The sequence below is a fragment of the Bombina bombina genome, chromosome 1 (assembly GCF_027579735.1).
Source record: "Bombina bombina isolate aBomBom1 chromosome 1, aBomBom1.pri, whole genome shotgun sequence".
Classification (NCBI taxonomy): domain Eukaryota; kingdom Metazoa; phylum Chordata; class Amphibia; order Anura; family Bombinatoridae; genus Bombina; species Bombina bombina.
Window position 1 is genome coordinate 493,732,085 of NC_069499.1, and position 26,986 is coordinate 493,759,070.

Below are 26,986 nucleotides of genomic sequence, written 5' to 3' on the forward strand. Positions count from 1 at the left end.
GCATGTTGTTGTGTGGACAGTGCTGGAATGTTAGCATTGTTGACTGCTTTGCCAAAGCAGCAGGGAACTTACTGTTCTCTTGTTCCAATCCTTTTGTATCAGTTGCAGTATTTGTGCCATTGCAAGTTGTAGACTGATAGGAAGGCCTTGTCACTAATCCAACAAACTTCATTCCCCTTTTTGATCTTTCATTAATCTAAATTGTAAAACAATATATAATGCAAAAATATTGCAAAATAATAGCATTAAATAAATTTAGCTATATACAAGAAAGAAAGAAATATAGATAGAAATTTAGATAAATGTACTTGCGATACACTCTATTCTTGCTTTACAGGGATTATCAAGCACATATCACATTTTTCAGGGGCTGTTTAAGGTTAAACTAAAATTGACCACACTGGGCAATTAAAAAGTAAGGGAATAATGTTTCCTGTTAGTTTAAATATTTTTGGATTTAATGCTCCTATAATTTGCATTATAATTAAAGCATTTGCATGTCAAACCAAAGGAACAGTCTAGTCAAAATTAATCATTCATGTTAAGAGAAAGGGAATGCAATTTTAAACAACTTTCCAATTTACTTTTATCATCAAATGTGCCGCCTCTTATCTCAGTGCATTTTTACAGTTTTTCACAGTTTATCAATGTCTGTGAGGAGGTTAGGGTGTGTAGAACTCGGAATGTAAGAACAGATACATAGAACAATGAAAGACTTTTGAAAGCTTTACTGATTGATAAGAAAAAGAACAGCTGGTAGTTCAACTTGAAGATCACAGAAACAGCAAGTTTGAACGTAGGCCTTATGCAAAAAAACATAATTTATGCTTACCTGATAAATTCATTTCTTCTGTTGTGTGATCAGTCCACGGGTCATCATTACTTCTGGGATATTATCTGCTCCCCTACAGGAAGTGCAAGAGGATTCACCCAGCAGAGTTGCTATATAGCTCCTCCCCTCTACGTCACCTCCAGTCATTCGACCAAAGACCAACGAGAAAGGAGAAGCCAAGGGTGTAGTGGTGACTGAATTATAATTTAAAAATATGTACCTGCCTTAAAAAACAGGGCGGGCCGTGGACTGATCACACAACAGAAGAAATGAATTTATCAGGTAAGCATAAATTATGTTTTCTTCTGTTATGTGTGATCAGTCCACGGGTCATCATTACTTCTGGGATACCAATACCAAAGCAAAAGTACACGGATGACGGGAGGGATAGGCAGGCTCATTATACAGAAGGAACCACTGCCTGAAGAACCTTTCTCCCAAAAATAGCCTCCGAAGAAGCAAAAGTGTCAAATTTGTAAAATTTGGAAAAAGTATGAAGCGAAGACCAAGTTGCAGCCTTGCAAATCTGTTCAACAGAGGCCTCATTCTTAAAGGCCCAAGTGGAAGCCACAGCTCTAGTGGAATGAGCTGTAATTCTTTCAGGAGGCTGCTGTCCAGCAGTCTCATAGGCTAAACGTATTATGCTACGAAGCCAAAAAGAGAGAGAGATAGCAGAAGCTTTTTGACCTCTCCTCTGTCCAGAATAAACGACAAACAGGGAAGAAGTTTGGCGAAAATCTTTAGTTGCCTGCAAGTAGAACTTGAGGGCACGAACTACATCCAGATTGTGTAGAAGACGTTCCTTCTTTGAAGAAGGATTTGGACACAAGGATGGAACAACAATCTCTTGATTGATATTCCTGTTAGAGACAACCTTAGGTAAGAACCCAGGTTTAGTACGCAGAACTACCTTGTCTGAGTGAAAGATCAGATAAGGAGAATCACAATGTAGGGCTGATAACTCAGAGACTCTTCGAGCCGAGGAAATAGCCATTAAAAATAGAACTTTCCAAGATAACAATTTTATATCAATGGAATGAAGGGGTTCAAACGGAACACCCTGTAAAACGTTAAGAACTAAGTTTAAACTCCATGGCGGAGCAACAGTTTTAAACACAGGCTTGATCCTAGCTAAAGCCTGACAAAAGGCCTGGATGTCTGAATTTTCTGACAGACGCCTGTGTAACAAGATGGACAGAGCTGAGATCTGTCCCTTTAATGAGCTAGCCGATAAACCCTTTTCTAAACCTTCTTGTAGAAAAGACAATATCCTAGGAATCCTAACCTTACTCCAGGAGTAATCTTTGGATTCACACCAGTATAGGTATTTACGCCATATTTTATGGTAAATCTTTCTGGTAACAGGCTTCCTAGCCTGTATCAGGGTATCAATAACCGACTCAGAAAAACCACATTTTGATAAAATCAAGCGTTCAATTTCCAAGCAGTCAGCTTCAGAGAAGTTAGACTTTGATGTTTGAATGGACCCTGAATCAGAAGGTCCTGTCTTAGAGGTAGAGACCAAGGCGGACAGGATGACATGTCCACTAGATCTGCATACCAAGTCCTGCGCGGCCATGCAGGCGCTATTAGAATCACTGATGCTCTCTCCTGTTTGATTTTGGCAATCAATCGAGGAAGCAGCGGGAAGGGTGGAAACACATAAGCCATCCTGAAGTTCCAAGGTGCTGTCAAAGCATCTATCAGAACCGCTCCCGGATCCCTGGATCTGGATCCGTAGCGAGGAAGTTTGGCGTTCTGGCGAGACGCCATGAGATCTATCTCTGGTTTGCCCCAACGTCGAAGTATTTGGGCAAAGACCTCCGGATGAAGTTCCCACTCCCCTGGATGAAGAGTCTGGCGACTCAAGAAATCCGCCTCCCAGTTCTCCACTCCCGGGATGTGGATTGCTGACAGATGGCAAGAGTGAGACTCTGCCCAGCGAATTATCTTTGATACTTCTATCATTGCTAGGGAGCTTCTTGTCCCTCCCTGATGGTTGATGTAAGCTACAGTCGTGATGTTGTCCTACTGAAACCTGATGAACCCCCGAGTCTTTAACTGGGGCCAAGCTAGAAGGGCATTGAGAACTGCTCTCAATTCCAGAATGTTTATTGGCAGGAGACTTTCCTCCTGACTCCATTGTCCCTGAGCCTTCAGAGAATTCCAGACAGCGCCCCAACCTAGAAGGCTGGCGTCTGTTGTTACAATTGTCCAGTCCGGCCTGCTGAACGGCATCCCCCTGGACAGATGTGGCCGAGAAAGCCACCATAGAAGAGAGTTTCTGGTCTCTTGATCCAGATTCAGAGTGGGGGACAAATCTGAGTAATCCCCATTCCACTGACTCAGCATGCACAATTGCAGCGGTCTGAGATGTAGGCGTGCAAAGGGTACTATGTCCATTGCTGCTACCATTAAGCCGATCACCTCCATGCATTGAGCTACTGACGGGAGTTGAATGGAATGAAGGACACGGCATGTATATAGAAGCTTTGTTAATCTGTCTTCTGTCAGATAAATTTTCATTTCTACAGAATCTATAAGAGTCCCCAAGAATGGAACTCTTGTGAGAGGCAAGAGAGAACTCTTCTTTTCGTTCACTTTCCATCCATGCGACCTTAGAAATGCCAGAACTAACTCTGTATGAGACTTGACAGTTTGAAAGCTTGAAGCTTGTATCAGAATGTCGTCTAGGTACGGAGCTACCGAAATTCCTCGCGGTCTCAGAACCGCTAGAAGGGCACCCAGAACCTTTGTGAAGATTCTTGGAGCCGTAGCCAATCCGAATGGAAGGGCTACAAACTGGTAATGCCTGTCTAAGAAGGCAAACCTTAGATACCGGTAATGATCTTTGTGAATCGGTATGTGAAGGTAAGCATCCTTTAAATCCACTGTGGTCATGTACTGACCCTTTTGGATCATGGGTAAGATTGTCCGAATAGTTTCCATTTTGAACGATGGAACTCTTAGGAATTTGTTTAGGATCTTTAAATCCAAGATTGGCCTGAAAGTTCCCTCTTTTTTGGGAACCACAAACAGGTTTGAGTAAAACCCTAGTCCTTGTTCCGACCGCGGAACCGGATGGATCACTCCCATTAATAATAGATCTTGTACACAGCGTAGAAACGCGTCTTTCTTTATTTGGTTTGTTGACAACCTTGACAGATGAAATCTCCCTCTTGGGGGAGATAATTTGAAGTCTAGAAGGTATCCCTGAGATATGATCTCTAGCGCCCAGGGATCCTGGACATCTCTTGCCCAAGCCTGGGCGAAGAGAGAGAGTCTGCCCCCCACTAGATCCGGTCCCGGATCGGGGGCCCTCGGTTCATGCTGTCTTAGGGGCAGCAGCAGGTTTTCTGGCCTGCTTGCCCTTATTCCAGGACTGGTTAGGTTTCCAGCCTTGTCTGTAACGAGCAACAGCTCCTTCCTGTTTTGGTGCAGTGGAAGTTGATGCTGCACCTGCTTTGAAATTCCGAAAGGGACGAAAATTAGACTGTCTAGCCTTAGCTTTGGCTTTGTCTTGAGGTAGAGCGTGGCCCTTACCTCCTGTAATGTCAGCGATAATTTCTTTCAAACCGGGCCCAAATAAAGTTTGCCCCTTGAAAGGTATATTAAGTAATTTGGACTTAGAAGTTACATCAGCCGACCAGGATTTTAGCCACAGCGCCCTACGTGCCTGAATGGCGAATCCTGAATTCTTAGCCGTAAGTTTGGTTAAATGTACTACGGCCTCCGAAATGAATGAATTAGCTAGTTTAAGGACTCTAAGCCTGTCCGTAATGTCGTCCAGCGTAGCGGAACTAAGGTTCTCTTCCAGAGACTCAATCCAAAATGCTGCCGCAGCCGTAATCGGCGCGATGCATGCAAGGGGTTGCAATATAAAACCTTGTTGAACAAACATTTTCTTAAGGTAACCCTCTAATTTTTTATCCATAGGATCTGAAAAAGCACAGCTATCCTCCACCGGGATAGTGGTGCGCTTAGCTAAAGTAGAAACTGCTCCCTCCACCTTAGGGACCGTTTGCCATAAGTCCCGTGTGGTGACGTCTATTGGAAACATCTTTCTAAATATTGGAGGGGGTGAGAACGGCACACCGGGTCTATCCCACTCCTTAGTAACAATTTCAGTTAATCTCTTAGGTATAGGAAAAACGTCAGTACTCGCCGGTACCGCAAAGTATTTATCCAACCTACACATTTTCTCTGGTATTGCAACAGTGTTACAATCGTTAAGAGCCGCTAAGACCTCCCCTAGTAATACACGGAGGTTTTCCAATTTAAATTTAAAATTTGAAATATCTGAATCCAATCTGCTTGGATCAGAACCGTCACCTACAGAATGAAGCTCTCCGTCCTCATGCTCTGCAAGCTGTGACGCAGTATCAGACATGGCCCTAGAATTATCAGCGCACTCTGTTCTCACCCCAGAGTGATCACGCTTGCCTCTTAGTTCTGGTAACTTAGCCAAAACTTCAGTCATAACAGTAGCCATATCTTGTAATGTTATTTGTAATGGCTGCCCAGATGTACTAGGCGCCATAATATCACGCACCTCCCGGGCGGGAGACGCCGGTACTGACACGTGAGGCGAGTTAGACGGCATAACTCTCCCCTCGCTGTTTGGTGAAATTTGTTCAATTTGTACAGATTGGCTTTTATTTAAAGTAGCATCAATACAGTTAGTACATAAATTTCTATTGGGCTCCACCTTGGCATTGGAACAAATGACACAGGTATCTTCCTCTGAATCAGACATGTTTAACACACTAGCAATAAACATGCAACTTGGTTACAATCTTATTTAACAAAAACGTACTGTGCCTCAAAGAAGCACTAAACGATTAAATGACAGTTGAAATAATGAACTGAAAAACAGTTATAGCATCACTCTTTAAAAACAACACAACTTGTTAGCAAAGGTTTGTTCCCATTAGTAAAGTAGCACTAATTAAATTTTAAACATAAAAATCACAGAGCAATTTTTAAAACACAGTCACTACATAAGTCTCACAGCTCTGCTGAGAGAATCTACCTCCCTTCAAAGAAGTTTGAAGACCCCTGAGTTCTGTTAGAGATGAACCGGATCATGCAGAAAATACAAGAGTAACTGACTGGAAATTTTTGATGCGTAGCAAAGAGCGCCAAAAACGGCCCCTCCCCCTCACACACAGCAGTGAGAGAGAAACGAAACTGTCATAATCAAAACAAGCAAACTGCCAAGTGGAAAAATAATGCCCAAATATTTATTCACTCAGTACCTCAGAAATGCAAACGATTCTACATTCCAGCAAAAACGTTTAACATGAATTAAATACCTATTAAAAGGTTTAATGTACTTTTACAGAGTAATTCCGGTGAAATACCATCCCCAGAATACTGAAGTGTAGAGTATACATACATGTCATTATAACGGTATGGCAGGATTTTCTCATCAATTCCATTCAGAAAATAAAAACTGCTACATACCTCAATGCAGATTCAACTGCCCGCTGTCCCCTGATCTGAAGCTTTTACCTCCCTCAGATGGCCGAGAAACAGCAATATGATCTTAACTACTCCGGTTAAAATCATAAGAAAAACTCTGGTAGATTCTTCTTCAAACTCTGCCAGAGAAGTAATAACACGCTCCGGTGCTATTGTAAAATAACAAACTTTTGATTGAAGTTATAAAAACTAAGTATAATCACCATAGTCCTCTCACACCTCCTATCTAGTCTTTGGGTGCAAGAGAATGACTGGAGGTGACGTAGAGGGGAGGAGCTATATAGCAACTCTGCTGGGTGAATCCTCTTGCACTTCCTGTAGGGGAGCAGATAATATCCCAGAAGTAATGATGACCCGTGGACTGATCACACATAACAGAAGAAAGTCCAATAAAAGGTTCAGAATATGTTAAGTAGATTGCAGTAAATGAGTCCAATAGACACGAATTCTTGAATTGAACAGTAAAGGGTGAGGTTGACACAGAATACCTGATAGGTGCAGCTGATTTGGAGAAGGCTGTCACTGGTACGGTAGAAACAGGTTTCTCGTAACAAAGGGTATTCCAGCCTCCAAGATTTAAAAAGAACCTTTATTTTCTTACATGGGGTCCTCAGAAATAGAAATACAACGTTTCAAGCCTGCTATAGGCTCTTAATCATGTACATGATTAAGATCCTATAGCAGGCTTGAAACGTTGTATTTCTATTTCAGAGCCTATAGCAGGCTTGAAATGTTGTATTTCTATTTCTGAGGACCCCATGTAAGAAAATAAAGGTTCTTTTTAAATCTTGGAGGCTGAAATACCCTTTGTTGCTTGAATTGTATCTTTGGACGTGGCAGGTCCATTATTCCGTGCCCCACAAGCCTAAGGATAAGTGTGCTGTTTTCCAAACCTCTTGAGTGGTTATTAGAAACAGGTTTTTCATCAGGCACAGGATTGAGATTGTCATAAGATACTAGATAGGTACAGCAGGTACAGCTGGTTTGAGGAGAGCTGTCACTGGTATCGTAGACGCAGATTTTTCAAGAGGCACAGGATACCTAGTGGGTACTGTTGGTGAGACGGGATACCAGATAGGTACAGCTTCAGGAACAAGGTGAGCATACACAGGTATAAGGCAAGTATGCGTGGTGTCTGGAGCAAGGTGAGCATACACAGGTACAAGGTAAGTATGCATGGTCTCTGGAGCAAGGTGAGCATACAAAGGTGCAAGGTAAGTATGCTTAGTCTCTTGGAGCATACACAGACATCAGCTTGGTCTCAGGAGCAAGGTTAGCATACACAGGTATTAGGTTAGTATGCTTTGGCCCCAGGAGCAAGATGAGCATACACAGGTATCAGGTAAGTACGCTTTAATCTCAGGAGCAAGGCGAGCATACACCGGTATCAGGTAAGTATGCTTCAGTCTCTGGAGCAAGATGAGCATACACAGGTATCAGGTAAGTATGCTTAGGTCTCAGGAGAAAGGTGAGCATACACAATAATTAGGTAAGTATGCTTTGGTGAGCAAGGTGGATAAGGCAGTAACTCAGCCCAGAGTGATGGGCTGGGTGAGCTTTTATAGGAACTCCTACACCTGAGTCCTCCAGGTGGGAGTTCCTATAATTAGGACATGGCCCCTTTAAATCTTGGCAGCGCGCAACTGCACATGCCTAGAGGCTGCAACTGCAGGAAGCAGGAATGTTATCAGCTACCACAATAAAGAATATATAAGACAATTTACATATATAAATAAAAGTATTAAAATACAAATACACCACACTCATTTTTTTTAAAATATATAACTAATTTAAATAATGTATACTGACTATAGTTTTAAAATGACAAAATTCTATTCTAGAATTTATTTTCTATAAAATGATTTTAGTTTTGATTTTTTTAAATAAATACAAAGTCTATTAAGGTTTTTTCAAACAACTTTGTACTGCCTGAAATCATTTTTAACTAAGTCGTCGGTTTCGAACATGAAAAAACTTCCAGCAAATCAGAAAGCAATTTTATGGAGCTTCTTTGTAAGTTGGTCAAATTCTGGCCTTTAAAAACTCTGCAAATGTCAGTTTCCATTTTGAAAACAGTCCAGTTGAAACACACTCGGTGTTTGAGCCAACTGTTCCCAACTAAATTGTCTTCAAAAAGTCAGCTGCATAGTGGGTATTTAGAAAATATAAACAAATGTGTTTTTTGAGCATGTGTCACATATGCATTTTGTACTTCCGTGCAGTTAGCAGACATGTTCTATTTTTTTTATTTAAAGAGACATTTAAGGTTCCTTTCTATTATTATTATTTGTTAAAGAGAAAGAGGACATTTCAAACTACAGGTTTTGTTTTTTGAAAAATAAATCTCTGTGACAAAAATATTTTTTTATACTTAAAAGAAATGTCACTTTTAACCAATAAAACTGTAGGAGACGCCCCTAAATGTAGCTGTTCTTATTAACAAGTAAGCAGTCTATTTCATGGCAAAGTTGTATACAAAGAGAGATTTCCATCATTCCCTTTCTTTCACGCAAAAAAAAACATATTTTATCTTGTTAAAATATCGCTCTTTCATATACAAAATGTTTTGTTTATTTTATGTATATTTTGCTATTTGTTTTTTATTGTTAAATGTTCCTTTAAAATACAGAAATATAAAATGTATTAATCATTCAGAAAATATTGGGAGGTTTAATAAATTAATAACATATCTTCAACACTCAGCATTAATCTGAGATAACACTAACAATTTGAAAATAAATCTGAAACACAATTAATATTCTGTAAGCAGACAATATATGCAAAAGGACTGTGTGAAAAAAGGGGCAATACCTTTTCTAGCAAAGTTTTCATTCCATCACTTGTCAGTGTTTCACACATTGACGTCCAGTCCTCAAATACGAGCCTAGAGTGTCTTTGTCCTGTGGATGTTGTATGCTTTTGACTGGTGGATGAAAAAAATAAAGACGTCTTTGTGAATGCGTCAGATGAAAGCATCAGCAATTTAAAAAAGTAATTTTTATGCCTTCTTTAATAAAAAAAGAGAAACACAATATAAGTATTGTATAAGGCTCCAGTAAAAACAAGACATCTTTCAAAACCATTAATTTATTAATGGTATGTCAAACGTGAACATTTATTTCAAATGAAACCCATAATTATATATTAGCTATTTGTAAAAAGCAATAATTTCCTGAAAACTTGTCTATCAACAGATGTAGCATAATATTTTACAGAAATAACATTCAAAATATTTTTCATATTTTATCAAGTGAATATAGATATTCTAACGTACTAAAAATATAAGGTTAAGTATTTATCAGATAATATAGTATCAGGAAAATTCTAACTTTAATATTGTTGCCAATATGGCTCTGCAATTTATATTTGCATATTTTACTTAAATGGTTAATATACTGATTTTTGCATTTGTTTTGTGTGTACACTCATAAGTCTTTTTTTTTTTTTAATTCTTTTATTAAACCAGTTCACAAGACATAAGAGTGAAAATTACATACATTTCATGTCCATAAAACAGATGACAAATTATGATATGTTAATACAGAAACAATAAGTAAATACATAAACCACCGAAAAATAAGAGTAACCCACATGTCTTCCAAGAATTAATCTCAATTTGAAAGGTTACCCTGATTTCAAAGTTTCCAACACAAGTACAGGGCAATTCCTGTATATATTATCCCAATATCTTTTGGTACTATCATGCCTGTGAACCATACAATTTTTTCTTTTATTCCCCAGAAACATAAAATAGACAACAAACAAACAAACAAAAAAGAAACAACATAACCATAAATAATAAATAAATCACTCCATCCCTCTATAACATTACTCGCTTTAACACAGTCTTCAAATTATTATGTTACTGATGAAGCTGGTATCTAGGAAAGAGGAAACAGCCCAGTTTTGGCAGCTGATATAAATGGTTTGGTGTTGAATAATGGAGATAATAACTGTTTTTGAATCACCAATGTTTGAGCTCTGATCAATGGTAACCATTTATCCAAAAATTCCTGAGTCTTATTATCATTTAATAAATTAATATTCTGAATCTCAAACGTAATATGTTGTAGAAGGATACTTATAAAACTAGTAAAACTAGGTGAAGTATCTACTTTATCTAAATGGCATTTAGAACAGTAAAAATCATTATTTGTAAATAATTTTAATGATATAAAACATTTGCCTACAGAAAATTTCATAATGGATGGATTGATCTCGGACCATCGACACAGTAGCTCAATTTTCCAACCTGTAGAATTAATAAAATGACGTATCTGAAAATATGCGAACAAGTCATTCCTAGATATTTGGAACCTGCGAATAAGGTTATTAAAGGATAGTAAATGTCCAGTAGAAGAGAACAATTGATGCAGGTATATCAACCCCTTTTGGGACCATGATTTAAAAACTGCTTGTTGGATTCCTGGTATAAATTCTTGGTTCCCACATATTGGAAGAAGGGAAGAGCATTTAAAATCTATTCCCAGATCGAAGCAAATCCTCTGCCATGCAATGATAACATTCTTAAAAGTTATTAAATTTGTTAGAATACTAGGGAGATTCCCTATTGAACAATGCAAAATCACCTTGAGAGAAAATGGTGAGATTATTTCTGTTTCAAGTTGAAAAAAGGTGAATTTATTAAGATTCGTTAGCCAGTCCATGGCAGTCCTGGCTAACGTTACAGAATTGTACAGTTTAATATCTGGAAACACCAGCCCAGCATTCTCTTTTTTTTTTAGTAAGTTTTGCTATTGATATGCAGGCTTTTTGCTTTTTTCATAAAAATTGTGAACAAATTGAGTAGAATTTATTTATCTGCTGTTTAAAAATAAAAAGTGGTAAATTCTGTAACAAATACAGAATTTGTGGAAATATAATTGTTTTAATCAAGGTGATTCTGGCTGACAAAGAAATTGGAAGATCCATCCAGTTTTTAAGATCTGAGATATATTTACTAAAAACCTGCAGAAAATTAATCTCATACCAAAATTTCGGATTCTTATGAAGTTGTATCCCCAAATATTTTATGTAATCTGTTGTTTTAAAAGGATGATGTAAATAGCTATCTGGCTTCTTCATGATCCACATCAATTCACTTTTTCCCAGATTGATCTTATAGCCTGAAATCGAGCTGAAGATAGTGAGCATGTCTAATAATAAAGGTATAGATTTTTTAGAGTTTCCCAAGAAAACCAGTAAATCGTCAGCATACAATAACATTTTAATCCTCTCAGTACCAAATTTCAGCCCTATTAATTCAGACCGAAGCCATATAGCGAGGGATTCTATAGATATATTGAACAATAACAGGGAAAGGGAACATCCTTGACGAGTCCCACAACCTAATAAAATTCTAGCTGAGGGGTTACCATTAATCAATAGATAGGAATAGGGATTTGTATATAGTTTCCGAATAAAACCTACAAAATTACCAATGAATCCAAACTGGGATAAAGAATCTAGCAGGTGAATCCAAGAAATGGAGTCAAAAGCTTTCTCTGCATCTAATAACCGCAGAGCCAGATCTGTGTCAAACATCTTCTTTTTATTCAATGTTTTAGGTAATTGTTGAGGGATTGTATTCCAAAAATAATCCAAAATGACTTCCACTTTACGCAAGTTTAAAGACATATTCCTTCCCTGTATGAAACCCGTTTGATCAGGATGTATTATTTTATACAGAAATTTGTTTAACCTGTTCGCTAAAATAGCTGTGAGGATTTTATAATCAGTGTTTAAAACAGAGATCGGCCAATAGGAAGCTGGCTCTTCGGCATCCTTGTCTTTTTTATGAATAAGAGTAATATTAGCTGCGGAAAAGTAGCTTGATATTGGCATATCAGTACTATAATAAAAATTAAAGAGTTTAGTAAGTGTATACTTAATATCTTCTACTAAAATTTTATAAAACTCTGCCGGGAGCCAATCTGGGCCCGCCGCCTTATTCAGTTTAGATTCACCGATAGCCTCACATATCTCATCTAATGAGAATGGTTTATTGATCAATTCAAGATCATTTTCTGAAACCTTGGGAGGTAAAATTTTAGACCAGAAGTTAGTTCTATTAGATAGATCTTCATCAACTTTTTTATATAAATTCTGATAAAATTTAAAAAATACCTCCCTGATATTTTCGTTATCAGTATATCTATAACCCCCTTCCTTAATTGCTGCTATATATTTTTTTGTTTTTTTTTTAATATCTTTTATTGAAATAGTATAAATTTGACAACATTTTAAGAAATGGAATAGTAGTCTCCAATATTTTAACAGCAACGTACTAGAATTCAAGTAAACATGAAAAGTAGATTAGTGTTCAGTTTGTTGTTCCAAGCTAGAGAATATAAAATATTGTAACAAAACATCAAACAGTTATTCTAAGTCCTTTAGTATGAACCAATTTTAGGTATTAAGTCAGAGCTGAATTGATATATGAATGTATACTGTGATGCTGATAAGAAGTACAAACTTCATGTGGCATATCCAGGCGGGGCAGGACGTGGTAAGGAGCGGGAAGGGAAGGGGGAGGAGGGGATCAGATCTGGATAGGGGAGGGAGTAGGGCTTAGCAGGTAGTTAGACATGTGGGTTTTTCCAGATATCCAGCCCCACATCTAATTTGTAGAGTATGAAATTAGGAGTGGCAAGGCTGATTCGTTTTGGAGGTCTCATTGTAGTGAAACCAGGGTTCCCATATAGCCCAGTACAGATCCTCTTTGTTCAGATTAGGGTAAAAACTTATTTCCATTGTGGCAAAAACCTGTATGGTTGCTATGACATTAGAGATGTCAGGGGGCAATGATTGTTTCCATGCAAGTGCTATGGTAAGTTTCATAGCAGCAAAAAAGAAAATGGCCAATTTAGATTGTATATAACGGGAAATTTAGTTGGGAAGAAGTGGAACAGGGCTATCTCTGGCCTACGTGGTATAGTCATTCCCACCTCTTCACATATATGGAAAACTTCTTCCCAGCAGGATCCCAATACAGGGCAGCTCCACCAAATATGGAAATCTGAACCTCTTTCACCACAGTTGCGCCAGCAAAGGGGAGACAGTATCTGAAACATCTGAGATAGACGAACAGGTATATAATACCACCAAAAGAGTATTTTCATATACGATTCAATGGTGTTTGCACAATGAAGAGTTTTTTTCATCAGTGTTACAGCTCTATGTAAGTCTTTGTCAGCAATGGGTCTAGCTAAGTCAAATTCCCAGGCCTTAAGTTGCCATATCCTGTCATTGTTGGTGGATGTTTGGCTCATAGTATAATGGTGGGATAGGGTTTTGGGGATCTTTGTCTGAAGATTCCACATTTTTTCCCAGGTGGTCAGAGGTCGGAGGTCTGCTTTAGGGAAGTCCCAGGATATAAGAAAATTGTGTAGTCTAGAATATTCAAATGTAAGCCACAGAGGTGGGTTCTGTGTTATCAAATCCACTCCGCGTGGAGGAAGTAATGTGTCAGCAGGGTAAAGTTGCGAAACTTGTTGTAGGCCCCACTTTTCACAATGTGTAGTGTGCATGTCTGGAAGTGTAACTAGTAGGCTAGGAATAGAGTGTAATGGAGATGGGTGCGGCGATATTTCCGAAAGATGTCGAAGGGAATGCCAAGCTTTCAGGTTCTCTCTGACAATACTGTTGTGGATCATCAATTGATCCAAACGGTATACTGGAATGCAGGGAAGATCCGCCAGGCATATGCCCGCAGGGAGGTCAGACGCTTCTGCATCTTTCTACCTCTGTGGTTCGCCCTTGTCGGCCCATGCAAAAACGTGTGACAGTCGGGAGGCTTCATTCTGCTATATAGTTTTTACTCTTCCTATTCTTAGTTATTTTTGCTAAATATTTAGCTGAACAACCAATATATACCCCTTATATCTATTGTTGATTTTTCTTATCTTCCTCTAAACACTTTTGCTTTAAAAATAACTCCCTTTCGGTTCTAGCGTGGCAGTATTTATCCCAGTTAAACTTAGAGTTCTCCAATCTATATCGTATCTTTGCCCTCAAAACTGCTTTTGCCGTTTCCCAATAAACTTCAATTTTATCATAATACCCTCTGTTATTATGATGGAAATCTTTCCATTGACCGGACAACCAAGTATTCAATTTAGTATTCTCTAACATAAAATGTGGAAATGTGAAAAAATTATTTACATGCTTTTCAGCTTTTATCAATTGAAATTTGATGGAAATTATTGCGTGATTCAAGACCAATATATCATGACTTTTGGGTTCTGAATCTAATAAAATGAGCTGCTCTGAAACAAGAATATAATCAATTCTGGAGAATGAACGATGGGTCTTGGACACACATGTGTATTCATAGCTTTCTGGGTTTTTAATTCTCCAGATATCGTTAAGTTTTAAGGCCGTACAAATTTTTTTAAAATACTGGGCAATTTTTTCATTCTTAACCTTCTCTTTAGTTGAGGATCGGTCTAACTTAGGTAGTGTCATGTTGAAATCGCCAGCAAGAATTAATCTTTCACTAGCAATTGAGTATAAATTACTTTTAATTGTGTCCCAGAACTGTGGAGAAAACACATTTGGCCCATATATATTACCTATCATATATTGTGTACCACCAATTGTTAAGTGAACAAATATATACCTACTATTCGGATCACGCTCCACTTTTAATACTTGATATTCTAATTTTTTGTGTATTAAAATTGCAACACCACAGCTCCTTTTAGTGGAAGGTGTGGCCAATACTTCCTCAACCCTTTGAGTCTTTAACTTGCTTAATTCACTCTCCTTAAGATGCGTTTCCTGAATCATGGCAATGTTTTAGTTTTTGCTGAAAATCAATCTTCCGTTTGGGGTGGAGCAAGTAGCAGGTGTTGTTGCTTGCATGTGCAGGGAGGATACTGCACGGATACCAGCATTCCCCTAACCGACTGCCTTGTGGCACAGGGAGACCCCCGTGAGCTGGAGGCACGGAGCTAATGGTAGCTCACTGGAGGAAGTCGACTGAAAGCCTTTCCAGGCGTAGTGGTGCACGCCAGAGTGAAGAGGTAGGGGAGAGGAGAGGGGTGAAGAAACTGTTGTATACCTAGAGGGGCAGAGGACGGTAAGAGCTGATTTGTCTGTGTATACTGGGAGGATAAGTCAAAGCCGACGATGGGCTCAGGGAGTTGAAGACTGCTTTGACTACAACTAAAAGGTGCCCCCTGATCAGTCATTTGTTTCTCTAAAGCTCAACCCAGGGCCCTTACAGAGGTAACACGCTGTCCCCTTGGTTGCAGGAGTACGGTACCTAAGGCCTAGCCCCCCCCCCCCCCTCTCCCCTTGGTGAATTATAATTTTCTGTTTGGTTACAAGTGGCTTTATATCTTGGGTATTAACCCCATAATAAAGCTGCAGTGAGTAGCTGGAGTAAAAATCGGATATTGGCTGATTTACTATGATTTATATATGTGGCTCCTCCATTGTTAATTGTAAATAATTCATAATCATCATTATATCTGCAGTATCTGTCTGCTATCTACATAAATAGCACTTGCTAGGAATCTCTGTTTTGGGTACATCCTGGTATATGCTGAGTAGTAACATCATAAGAGATTGGCTATGAGCTGACCTAAACAATTTGAAATAGAGCTGCTTTGGAGTATTAACTGAACTTTGTCTGATTGGCTATCATATATCTGGGTAAATCCGGCTAAAAGATTCATCTCATTGGATTTGATGTGGCCAATCTCATACCTGTATGGTAGATGGAATATTTGTTCGCTATATCTGCACATAGCTATAGTTGGAGATTTCTTTAACGGATACATCTTGGTATATGTTGAGCAGTAATTTTATAAAGAAGTGGCAGTGAGCAGATTTAAAAGCTTCAACTACAAGGCAAAAAGAGCGTTGGAATATAAGCTGAATCCTGGCTAAGGGACTAGGACATATATACGGGGATTGATTCCCCTTAAAGAGATATCCCCTCCGGTCAGCTGGGATCAATGGATTACAGATCACTCCCACGGATTTGGAATCTCTATTTTTTTATAAGCAAATACAGCATCTATTGAGAAATCTCATGTATTGGGTACATCTTGGTATATGCTGAATAGTAATCTTACAAGGAAACAGTAGTGAGCAGACTTAAAAGTCTGAAATACAGCGCAAATAGCGTTTGGGAGTAAAAATTGTATCCTGGTTGTGTAACATATTTAGTGTCTGCAGAATTTTGTGTAAATCTTCGGTTATACCCTGAATGGGGCATATTATGATGCAATCTGTGAAGAATTAAGATGTGAGCAGTGTCATAAATTACAAAAGTCATAATGGTTCCCTGAAAAATGTCATGCTGCATGTTGGTTTATCTTTCTAAAAAGCTATTACTGTTCGTATAAACTACAGATATGACAACTTGAGCTGTATAGAAATTTGAAACTGTGGGTTAAGGTAATTATATGACGATCAAACACATCTTTTTTTGTACACAATTTTGTGTGGTCACGGCCGATTAAGCCTCTAATTTAATTTATTTAGTGGATTTATCACTTATTAAACTTTAAAAAATTTAACTGGTAGCTGATACTCAGAAGCTACCACACAAGTATAAGCGTATGGATAAATTTATGTCACAGGTGAAAACATATTCACCCGTAATGCCGGCTAAAGTTAAGGATAGGAAACCCAAGAGTGCCAATCTTAGTATTGAATCCTCCTCTGAAATTCAGCCTCAGATCACGGATTCCTCCCACCTTATGTTTCAGCTCTCTGCTATTTTCACTCCCAAATTGGATGCAATTAAGAAAGAGCTGGGTTCTATCACCTCTGAAGTATCCATATTATCCAACAAAATTAGGCAATTTTGCGATAAGGGTGACGGAAGCAGAGAGCAGAATTTTGGAACTGGAGGATCAGGTTAGTACCCAGAAAAATTTAATCCAGGAACAGGGAAGATATATTCAGTCAATCAATACTAGACTCGAATGTACGTATTGTAGGCCTTCCAGAAAATATGAAATTTACCTCACTATGACTACCACAAGCTCTTGGTATACCTGAGGAAAATCTTCCATTAAAAATAGAGAGAGCTCATAGGGTTAGCACTATTTGATCTAAACCGGAGGATACAGGGTTTAACAGAACACTCATATTTAGAGTCCTGAATTATCAAGACAAGATAGAAATGTTTAAACTCTATAGGGAACTTGGTACATTAACTATAAATAATCATAAAATACTGATGTTCCAAGATTTCTCTAACGAAACTCAAAAAAAAAAGGAAAAGTATGTCCCACTATTTTTCTCAATTCACCGAAAAAGGCTGTAAAGTTAGAATGTTATATCCAGCCAAACTATGAGTGGATGTTAAGGGAAAAATTAACATATTAAATAATGTCCAAGAAGCGCAGGAATTGCTGGCCGCTATTTAAATCATTTTTTTTAAGGAACCAAGGTGCACCCTTATGGAAAATAGGGTTAATAAAATTTGTACTTTTTTGTTACTTGAGTTCTTGTTTTATGTTATGTGCAGTGTTTTTTTTGTTTGTTTTTTTTCTGTTGCTCCATCTCTCTATGTGTCATTTAAGTATACAGAGTATCTTTAAATGGGTACATAGTTGAATATCCTGTCATGGAATGTCGGGGGAATTTCTTCCCCAATAAAACGCAAGCAAATAATAGCACAGTTGGGTAGACACGCCCCCGACATTGCCATGATTCAGGAAACACATAAGTCTTAACACATTTTAATATGATAGACTTGATATGATAAAAGCATTTGTGTATATTAAAGTGAATGTAAATTTTAAAGATAAAGTGCCTGGTTTTTAAAAATTCAATTAAAAACAGGGACACTTTATTGTTTCTAAATAGCTTATTTACGTTTATTTTATTATTTGGAATTGCTATATTTGCCTGTTGAAATCACTGCCTATACTAAAAATTTTAATACTGCAGTATTGGTGACAGAAAAGCTATGTAAACAATAGCCAGCTGGAGTTATCAACCTCTCAGTGTTTGTTGTAAAGAGAAAGATGCCAGCAAATTTGAAAGGGTGTTCCTGTAACTATTTTGAATACAGTGATTTCTTATCAGTTACTTGCATTAGAACATTGCGCCTTTAAGAGTACATTTCAAATGTAAATATGAACAGACTAAATCAGTCTTCTGACTCTTATCCAATGTCAAAATCCATTTTCTATGTAACTTATAAATGAATTACATCAATATTTTAAAACAGTAATCAAAAGATAATTGTACCATGGCAACAAGCATTAATCAAATCGAATTTATTTTACAAATATTAATTATTAAACAAAAGAATTAACATTTAAAATAGTGCTTTATATTCGTTAGAAAGATTTTTTTTTATTCACAAAGGGAATTTATTTTCAGTTATTATGTATTTCTGGGGAATCTATTCACTTAAAGGGACACTGAACCTAAAAAATTTATTTCGTGATTCAGATAGAGCATGACATTTTTAGCAACTTTCTAATTTACTCCTATTATCAAATTTTCTTGATTCTCTTGGTATCTTTATTTGAAAAGCAAGAATGTAAGTTTAGATGCCGGCCCATTTTTGGTGAACAATCTGGGTTGTCCTTGCTGATTGGTGGATAAATTCATCCACCAATAAAAATGTGCTGTCCAGAGGTCTGAACCATAAAAAAGCTTAGATTCCTTCTTTTTCAAATAAAGATAGAAAGAGAACGAAGAAAACTTGATAATAGGAGTAAATTAGAAAGTTGCTTAAAATTGCATGCTCTATCTGAATCACACAAGAAAAAAAATTTGGGTTCAGTGTCCCTTTAAGTGTGAAAGAGTGAGCATAAGTTGGAGATCTCTAATAATTTATTTATTATGTAAAACATATATTTACGTAACATTATACATTTATATTTATAATAAACATTAAAACAATAAAAATTCATTTTCAGGAAATAATGTAGAGATTTTAAAGACTTTTTCTTTCTTGGGACAGATCTATTTACAGTAGAGTCTAGTAGGCCATCTGAGAGCAACTATGCTTTATTTATAGCAAGGGTGAAATGCTAGCAAAGGGAGTCTGAAATACCACAAAATCATCTCACAGTGTTTAAAATGTCACAAGTGAATTGGAGCCAGGTTTAACCTTAGCCTCTAACCCTAATCTGATTCCTTAACCCTAATGTCTAATCTTAACTCCAAACTGCAATTAAGATCAGTAATATTTCAAATGTAATGATGAAATAATTCACAACTTTTAAAAATCTAATTCTGCAGTACATTTCAACCACCCTATTTTGGCAAATGGTATAAGAACATAACATTCTAAAACTATCTGAAACAATGAACATGACAAGGAAATATTACAGTGATTTACAGTAAGTTACATTACAATACATTTGTGCTATTTAAAAAACTGTATCTCTGCCCATGCAAATACCATTTTAAATTTCTAGGATAAATGAGGAAAACAATGTGTTATAAATTACTGCTTAATAAAAAAAGATTTAACAAGAAGTTCTACCCAAAATGAAAGTGTATGTAATCAGATTGGGTTTCCCATTGGTATTAATATTACTTATCTCAATGGAAAGGATGAGGCAGAAAAACTGAATGCATGAACAAAATAATTTACTTTTAACATGAATAATTTAAATTACAAAGGCAACTGTCTCTGTTCACTTTTTCAAATTGTATTTCAAAGATAATCTACACATAGGGTTCGATTTATCAAGCCCTTCTCTCCCCTTTAAATGAAGGTTTGCATAAGCGAACCTACAGTCAGGATTTATCAAGCAGCAGTCATCAGACCGCTGCTTCCCTGCCCTGGTCTCCACCAATTCGATCTCTTCAGACCAGAGAGATTGACAGCTCCAGCCTGCATGTTATTGGCTGTGCACGGGCAGGGCGTGGGGTTGCACACTAGCACTTGCTGCCTGCCAGAGGAGAAGTCAGACGGACAAGGGCAAATATGTCTGCCCTTGTCCGCCACGGGATGATAAATCGAGCCATTAAATTGATGGTAAATTTTGCATGCTTAAAAATCAGGTCCTGAATCTAAGGGATATTTTAGATGAATTTTAATTGATCACTTCTAATGAAGATGCGCTGTAACTTACTTTTTAATCTAGCCGTGCCATTCTAATCCCTGTGCATTCAGCCACCCACTAGAAAAAAACTTTTTTTTTGTGAGCTAATGGTTTGAACTATTCTCCAATCGGCACCCTAGCAACAAAAAAAAGTGTTGTATGGCTACAGCTTCAATTGGAGAACAGTTCAAACTGTCACCTGACAAAAAATATGTTTAAGTGGGCGCCCCGGAGCGCGGGGTATTAGAATGGCACGGCTAGATTAAAAAGTAAATTACAGCGCATCTTCATTAGAAGTGATCATTAAGGTCCATCTAAAATATTGATTCGATTCTGGACCTGATTTTAAAACACGTAAAGTTTAAAATAATAATCTTTTGAAATAATACTGTTAGCTTCTGACATAATGAATTTGCTTCATTAACCAACATTAGAGCTGCGGAATCTGTTGGCGCTCTACAAATACCTGATAATAATAATAATAATAATATCTCAGTTATCATGTCTAATGCAGCCTAGTAGTCATTTTCTGTAAGAACATTTGGAAATAAATAACTTTATTGTATACATTATATGACTTTAAACAGTGTAACATAAACAAAACAAAATTGTTACTGGTCTAATAAACATCTTTATCTCATTAACAAAATAAGTTTTGCACTGATAACTCACCTTAATTTAAGTCGATGTAGAACTACTCGATACAAGTAACTAATGGGTAAGTGCCTTCTGCGACTAGTAGACAGAATAACTGGATGTACTGCAGTAGCAACATATCCTCTCACATAATAATCCTCTACTTTACTTGGAATGTCAAGCAAAGACTTTATCCGAATAACATTAGGATTTGAAGATGCTGAAAAAAAAAAAAAAGGACAAATCTCAATGAGAAAATTGCAGAAAGTCTCCAACCTCTATCTCACTGTAAATATCAATATATACTTAAAGGTATGTTTCTGCGTAAAAATGAAATACTCGATTTCTATAGAACATTTTAAACAATTCCCTGCAAATGGGTTACATATATAATTAAATCGTGCTCATGTGCCATGTGAGGATACAATTAGTGAGCAAATGAGGAAGCATATGTGCGTATCCTCCAATCACTGTCTGTATCTAGCAGAATGGAGGGTGTTGTAGGAGTGCAACTTTGCCAATGGGTTTAACTCTGTTGAAAGCTTTAAACACAAAGTAAAAGTTAATTAATTTATCAAATGCCAATGTTTCAACCTTATAGTCTAGATGTCTATTTAAAAATAAAAAAGCGGTATGGACTTAACTACATAAAACATACTTTTACCTTGAAGAAGATGTTTTCATTTCAAAATGTTATGCTTTTTGGGTACTGACACATATGCAGACACTAGAGGCCCTTTTAAGTGTCAGATAAGTGCAATAATTAGAAGGAACAACTAGAACTAGATAATACAAACTGATTCCTGTGCATGAGTTGTGTGTATAAACAAATATCTTAGATTTGTAGTTGTTACTTATTACCTGCTTCTGTGATGCACTAAGAGTATCCTTCTCAAAGTGATGTCATTATAAAATAGAAAATTGCATATATAATGACTGTGTTCAAATAATGCAGGTACAGAGCGCCTTACAGCACCTGAAAATCACAGGTTCCTCTCAAGGCAGTTTGTATTTTTACGTTATTTTACTTAACCTGATCTTCAATTCTAATTCTGTCCATAATTTAAAACAGATGTTAGTAAAAATTATATACATAGAGTTTGAACATAAACACATTTAACATGTCTCTTTGATGGCCTAAAAGTAACGTTATGCATGTGCGGTTATCATGACATAAAAACACATTTTATATCAAATTTTACTCATTTTTATATTACCACATCTAAGCAGCATGTTCTATGTGGTGCTTCAATGACGACTATTACTGAATTCTAAAAAAACAGTCTTACAGGTAGATCCTATTGCTCAATGCCTGTAACAAATGGTAAGAAATATGTAGGTACAGGTAGCCCTCAGTTTACGCCGGGGTTAGGTTCCAGAAGGAATGGTTGTAAATCGAAACCGTTGTAAATTGAAACCCAGTTTATAATGTAAGTCAATGGGAAGTAAGGGAGTTAGGTTCCAGGCCCCTCTCAAAATTGTCATAAGTTACACCTAATACATTATTTTTAAAGCTTTGAAATGAAGACTTTAAATGCTAAACAGCATTATAATCCTAATTAAATAATCACACAACACAGAATATATAATTAAACTAAGTTAAATGAACAAAAACATTGCTAAAACAGCAAGATAAACTTAATAAAAAAATCACACAACACAGACTTTACTTGTATTTTTTTGCAAACAGTTCTTTCTAAGCATTCCAATATGGACTTATTTATAGACAGGAAAATCTTGTTCCTTTGAAAGCTGCTCGATAGCTCAGGTCTAGCTAGCTACACTGATTAATTTCAGCCTGCTTGTGTGCTTGGTTTGCATATCTTTGCTGGAACACAAGCGGACAGCTCCACCTACTGGCTATTTTAATCAATACACGGCTTCTCAATGCTTTTTAATAGCAGTCACATGACTGAAAAAAAGGTTGTTATTCTGAAACGGCACAATTTGAACCGTTGTAAACCGAGGGCCACCTGTACTAATATAATTATTGTTACAATGTACTAAGTACCAGCATTTTTATGACAATGAGTACAATGACTAAGAATATATAACAAGACTGGTGCATAAGGTTTCCTTATACTTGTAATCCTGCACATAGAACACGTGGCAGTTTGCCAAAAAACAAACAAAAAAACAGCAGTAATTGTAATCACTTTTACATCTCTTCTGCAAATTTGCTTGTATGTTGAGAAGAATTCCCAGTCACAAAGAGGGGAATGCAGATCACAGATAAAGGGCTTATTACAAACACTAATTGCTGTAAGAAAACATCAAATTCTGCAAATTGTTATATTCAGTCTCCTGATTGATATCACTGGCACTGTGTGGTGGGAAACGTATATATGTGTGTGGTTTTGTGTTCTTTTATACTATGGAGAGATTATATATAGGGAATGATGGAGGTAATTAAAGCTTGGAAATTATTGCATTGACAGATACATGTTTTATATGTATTCTTTAAACAAATCCTTTAAACTGTGCTGTAAAACAGCAGGAAGATAATGCAGAGCTTGTGCGTAAATTACAGACTTTAGGTGTGTGTGAGAGATACAATTATTCATATATTATGTTGATCTAGATCAGTGTTTTCCAACTCCAGGGCACACCAACAGGCCAGATTGTAACCAGAGCACAGGTGAAATAATTAGCAGATGTGCCCTAAGGACTAGACATGAAAACACTGATTGAGATTCTAATCACTATGACCTAGCTATCAGTGCAGTAATATCTTTTATACATGATAATAAAAACCTATGTATATACTTTATTGAATAAATACCATTATTTGTAAAGCAGTAGCATTTAAAAGGCCACATATATTTGACCCCAAAAACTTTAAAAGGTCCATCTGTAGTTTTTAACTTTATCTTACGCCTAGATTTAGAGTTCTGCGTTAGCCATCAAAACCAGCCTTAGGGGCTCCTAACGCTGGTTTTGGCCGCCCGCTGGTATTTAGAGTCAGTCAGGAAAGGGTCTAACGCTCACTTTCCAGACGCGATTTTTCCATACCGCAGATCCCCCTACGCCAATTGCGTAGCCTATCTTTTCAACGGGATCTTTCTAACGCTGGTATTTAGAGTCTTGGCTAAAGTGAGCGTTAGAAATCTAACGACAAGACTCCAGCCGCAGAGAAAAGCCAGGAGTTAAGAGCTTTCTGGGCTAACGTCGGTTCATAAAGTTCTTAACTATTGTGCTCTAAAGTACACTAACACCCATAAACTACCTATGTACCCCTAAACTGAGGCCCCCCCACTCTAATAATTTTTTTTAACCCCTAATCTGCCGACCGCACACCGCCGCAACCTACATTATCCCTATGTACCCCTAATCTGCTGCCCCTAACACCGCCGACCCCTACATAATATTTATTAACCCCTAATCTGCCCCCCCAACGTCGCCGCTACCTTACCTACAATTATTAACCCCTAGTCTGCCGACCGGACCTCACCGCTACTCTAATAAATGTATTAACCCCTAAAGCTAAGTCTAACCCTAACCCTAACACCCCCCTAAGTTAAATATAAACTTTATCTAACGAAATAAAATAAATCTTATTAAATAAATTAATCCTATTTAAAGCTAAATACTTACCTGTAAAATAAACCCTAATATAGCTACAATATAAATAATAATTATATTGTAGCTATTTTAGGATTAATATTTATTTTACAGGCAACTTTGTATTTATTTTAACCAGGTACAATAGCTATTAAATAGTTAATGACTATTTAATAACTACCTAGTTAAAATAATTACAAAAGTACCTGTAAAATAAATCCTAACCTAAATCCGATCAGCCAATAGAATGCGAGCTCAATCTGATTGGCTGATTGTATCAGCCAATCGGATTGAACTTGAATCTGATTGGCTGATTCCATCAGCCAATCAGAATTTTCCTACCTTAATTCCGATTGGCTGATAGAATCCTATCAGCCAATCGGAATTCGAGGGACGCCATCTTGGATGACGTCCCTTAAAGGAACCGTCATTCGTCGGGAAGTCGTCGGCCAGGATGGATGTTCCGCGTCGGCGGGATGAAGATGGATCCGGAAGAAAGAAGATTGAAGATGCCGCTTGATAGAAGACTTCAGCCGGATGATGGACCTCTTCAGCCCCCGCTTGGATAAAGACTTCAGCCGGATGATGGACCTCTTCAGCCCCCGCTTGGATAAAGACTTCAGCCGGATGATGGACCTCTTCAGCCCCGGATAGGAGGAAGACTTCAGCCGGATGATGGACCTCTTCAGCCCCAGATAGGAGGAAGACTTCGGACCCTCTTCTGGACGGATCGGTGATACCCGGCGTGGTGAAGACAAGGTAGGAAGATCTTCAGGGGCTTAGTGTTAGGTTTATTTAAGGGGGGTTTGGGTTAGATTAGGGCTATGTGGGTGGTGGGTTGTAATGTTGGGGGGGGTATTGTATGTTTTTTTTACAGGCAAAAGAGCAGAATTCTTTGGGGCATGCCCCGCAAAAGGCCCTTTTAAGGGCTGGTAAGGTAAAAGAGCTTTTCAATTTTTATTTTAGAATAGGGTAGGGCATTTTTTTATTTTGGGGGGGCTTTGTTATTTTATTAGGGGGCTTAGAGTAGGTGTAATTAGCTTAAAATTGTTGTAATATTTTTATAATGTTTGTAAACTATTTTTTTATTTTTTGTAACTTAGTTCTTTTTTTATTTTTTGTAACTTAGTTCTTTTTTATTTTTTGTACTTTAGTTAGTGTATTTATTTGTATTTATTTGTAGGTATTTGTATTTAATTTATTTATTGATAGTGTAGTGTTAGGTTTAATTGTAGATAATTGTAGGTAGTTTATTTAATTAATTTATTGATAGTGTAGTGTTAGGTTTAATTGTAACTTAGGTTAGGATTTATTTTACAGGTACTTTTGTAATTATTTTAACTAGGTAGCTATTAAATAACTATTTAATAGCTATTGTACCTGGTTAAAATAAATACAAAGTTGCCTGTAAAATAAATATTAATCCTAAAATAGCTACAATATAATTATTATTTATATTGTAGCTATATTAGGGTTTATTTTACAGGTAAGTATTTAGCTTTAAATAGGATTAATTTATTTAATAAGATTTATTTTATTTTGTTAGATAAAAATTATATTTAACTTAGGGGGGTGTTAGGGTTAGGGTTAGACTTAGCTTTAGGGGTTAATATATTTATTAGAGTAGCGGTGAGGTCCGGTCGGCAGATTAGGGGTTAATACTTGTAGGTAGGTAGTGGCGACGTTGGGGGGGGCAGATTAGGGGTTAATAAATATTATGTAGGGGTCGGCGGGGGTTAGGGGCAGCAGATTAGGGGTTCATAGGGATAATGTAGGTTGCGGCGGTGTACGGAGCAGCAGATTAGGGGTTAATAGTATAATGCAGGGGTCAGCGATAGCGGGGGCGGCAGATTAGGGGTTAATAAGTGTAAGGTTAGGGGTGTTTAGACTCGGGGTACATGTTAGGGTGTTAGGTGCAGACTTAGGAAGTGTTTCCCCATAGGAAACAATGGGTCTGCGTTAGGAGCTGAACGCTGCTTTTTTGCAGGTGTTAGGTTTTTTCAGCTCAAACGGCCCCATTGTTTCCTATGGGGGAATCGTGCACGAGCACGTTTTTTAAGCTGGCCGCGTCCGTAAGCACCGCTGGTATTTAGAGTTGCAGTGGTGGTAAATTATGCTCTACGCTCCCTTTTTGGAGCCTAACGCAGCCCTTCTGAGAACTCTAAATACCAGCGGTATTTAAAAGGTGCGGGGGGAAAAAAGCACGCATAGCTAACGCACCCCTTTGGCCGCAGAACTCTAAATCTAGCCGTTAGATTGTTATACAGATTGGTTTCCTGTTCTGAAGGAAGAGATGAATGCCGTATGGAAAGCCATCATTGGCTGCATGTAGCCCTAGCCACCAAGTGTACAGCAGTATTCTGAACCTATGATTAGCAATCTTCTTTTTACCATTAAATATGTTTATAATATTGATGACAGCCATTACATCAGGGTT

General features: G+C 37.4%; 1 protein-coding gene across 1 annotated transcript in view; it reads right to left on the minus strand.

Annotated features, from left to right (window-relative positions):
- Positions 1-26,986, minus strand: part of RFTN2 (raftlin family member 2) — a 198,903-nt gene that overhangs the window by 153,804 nt on the left and 18,113 nt on the right. Inside the window, exons 2-4 of the mRNA XM_053698565.1 lie at positions 21,025-21,208; positions 9,128-9,239; positions 73-196 (exon numbers count right to left, since the gene is read on the minus strand). Of these exons, the coding sequence (XP_053554540.1) occupies positions 73-196; positions 9,128-9,239; positions 21,025-21,208 (420 nt within the window). The remainder of the gene's footprint in view (positions 1-72; positions 197-9,127; positions 9,240-21,024; positions 21,209-26,986) is intronic.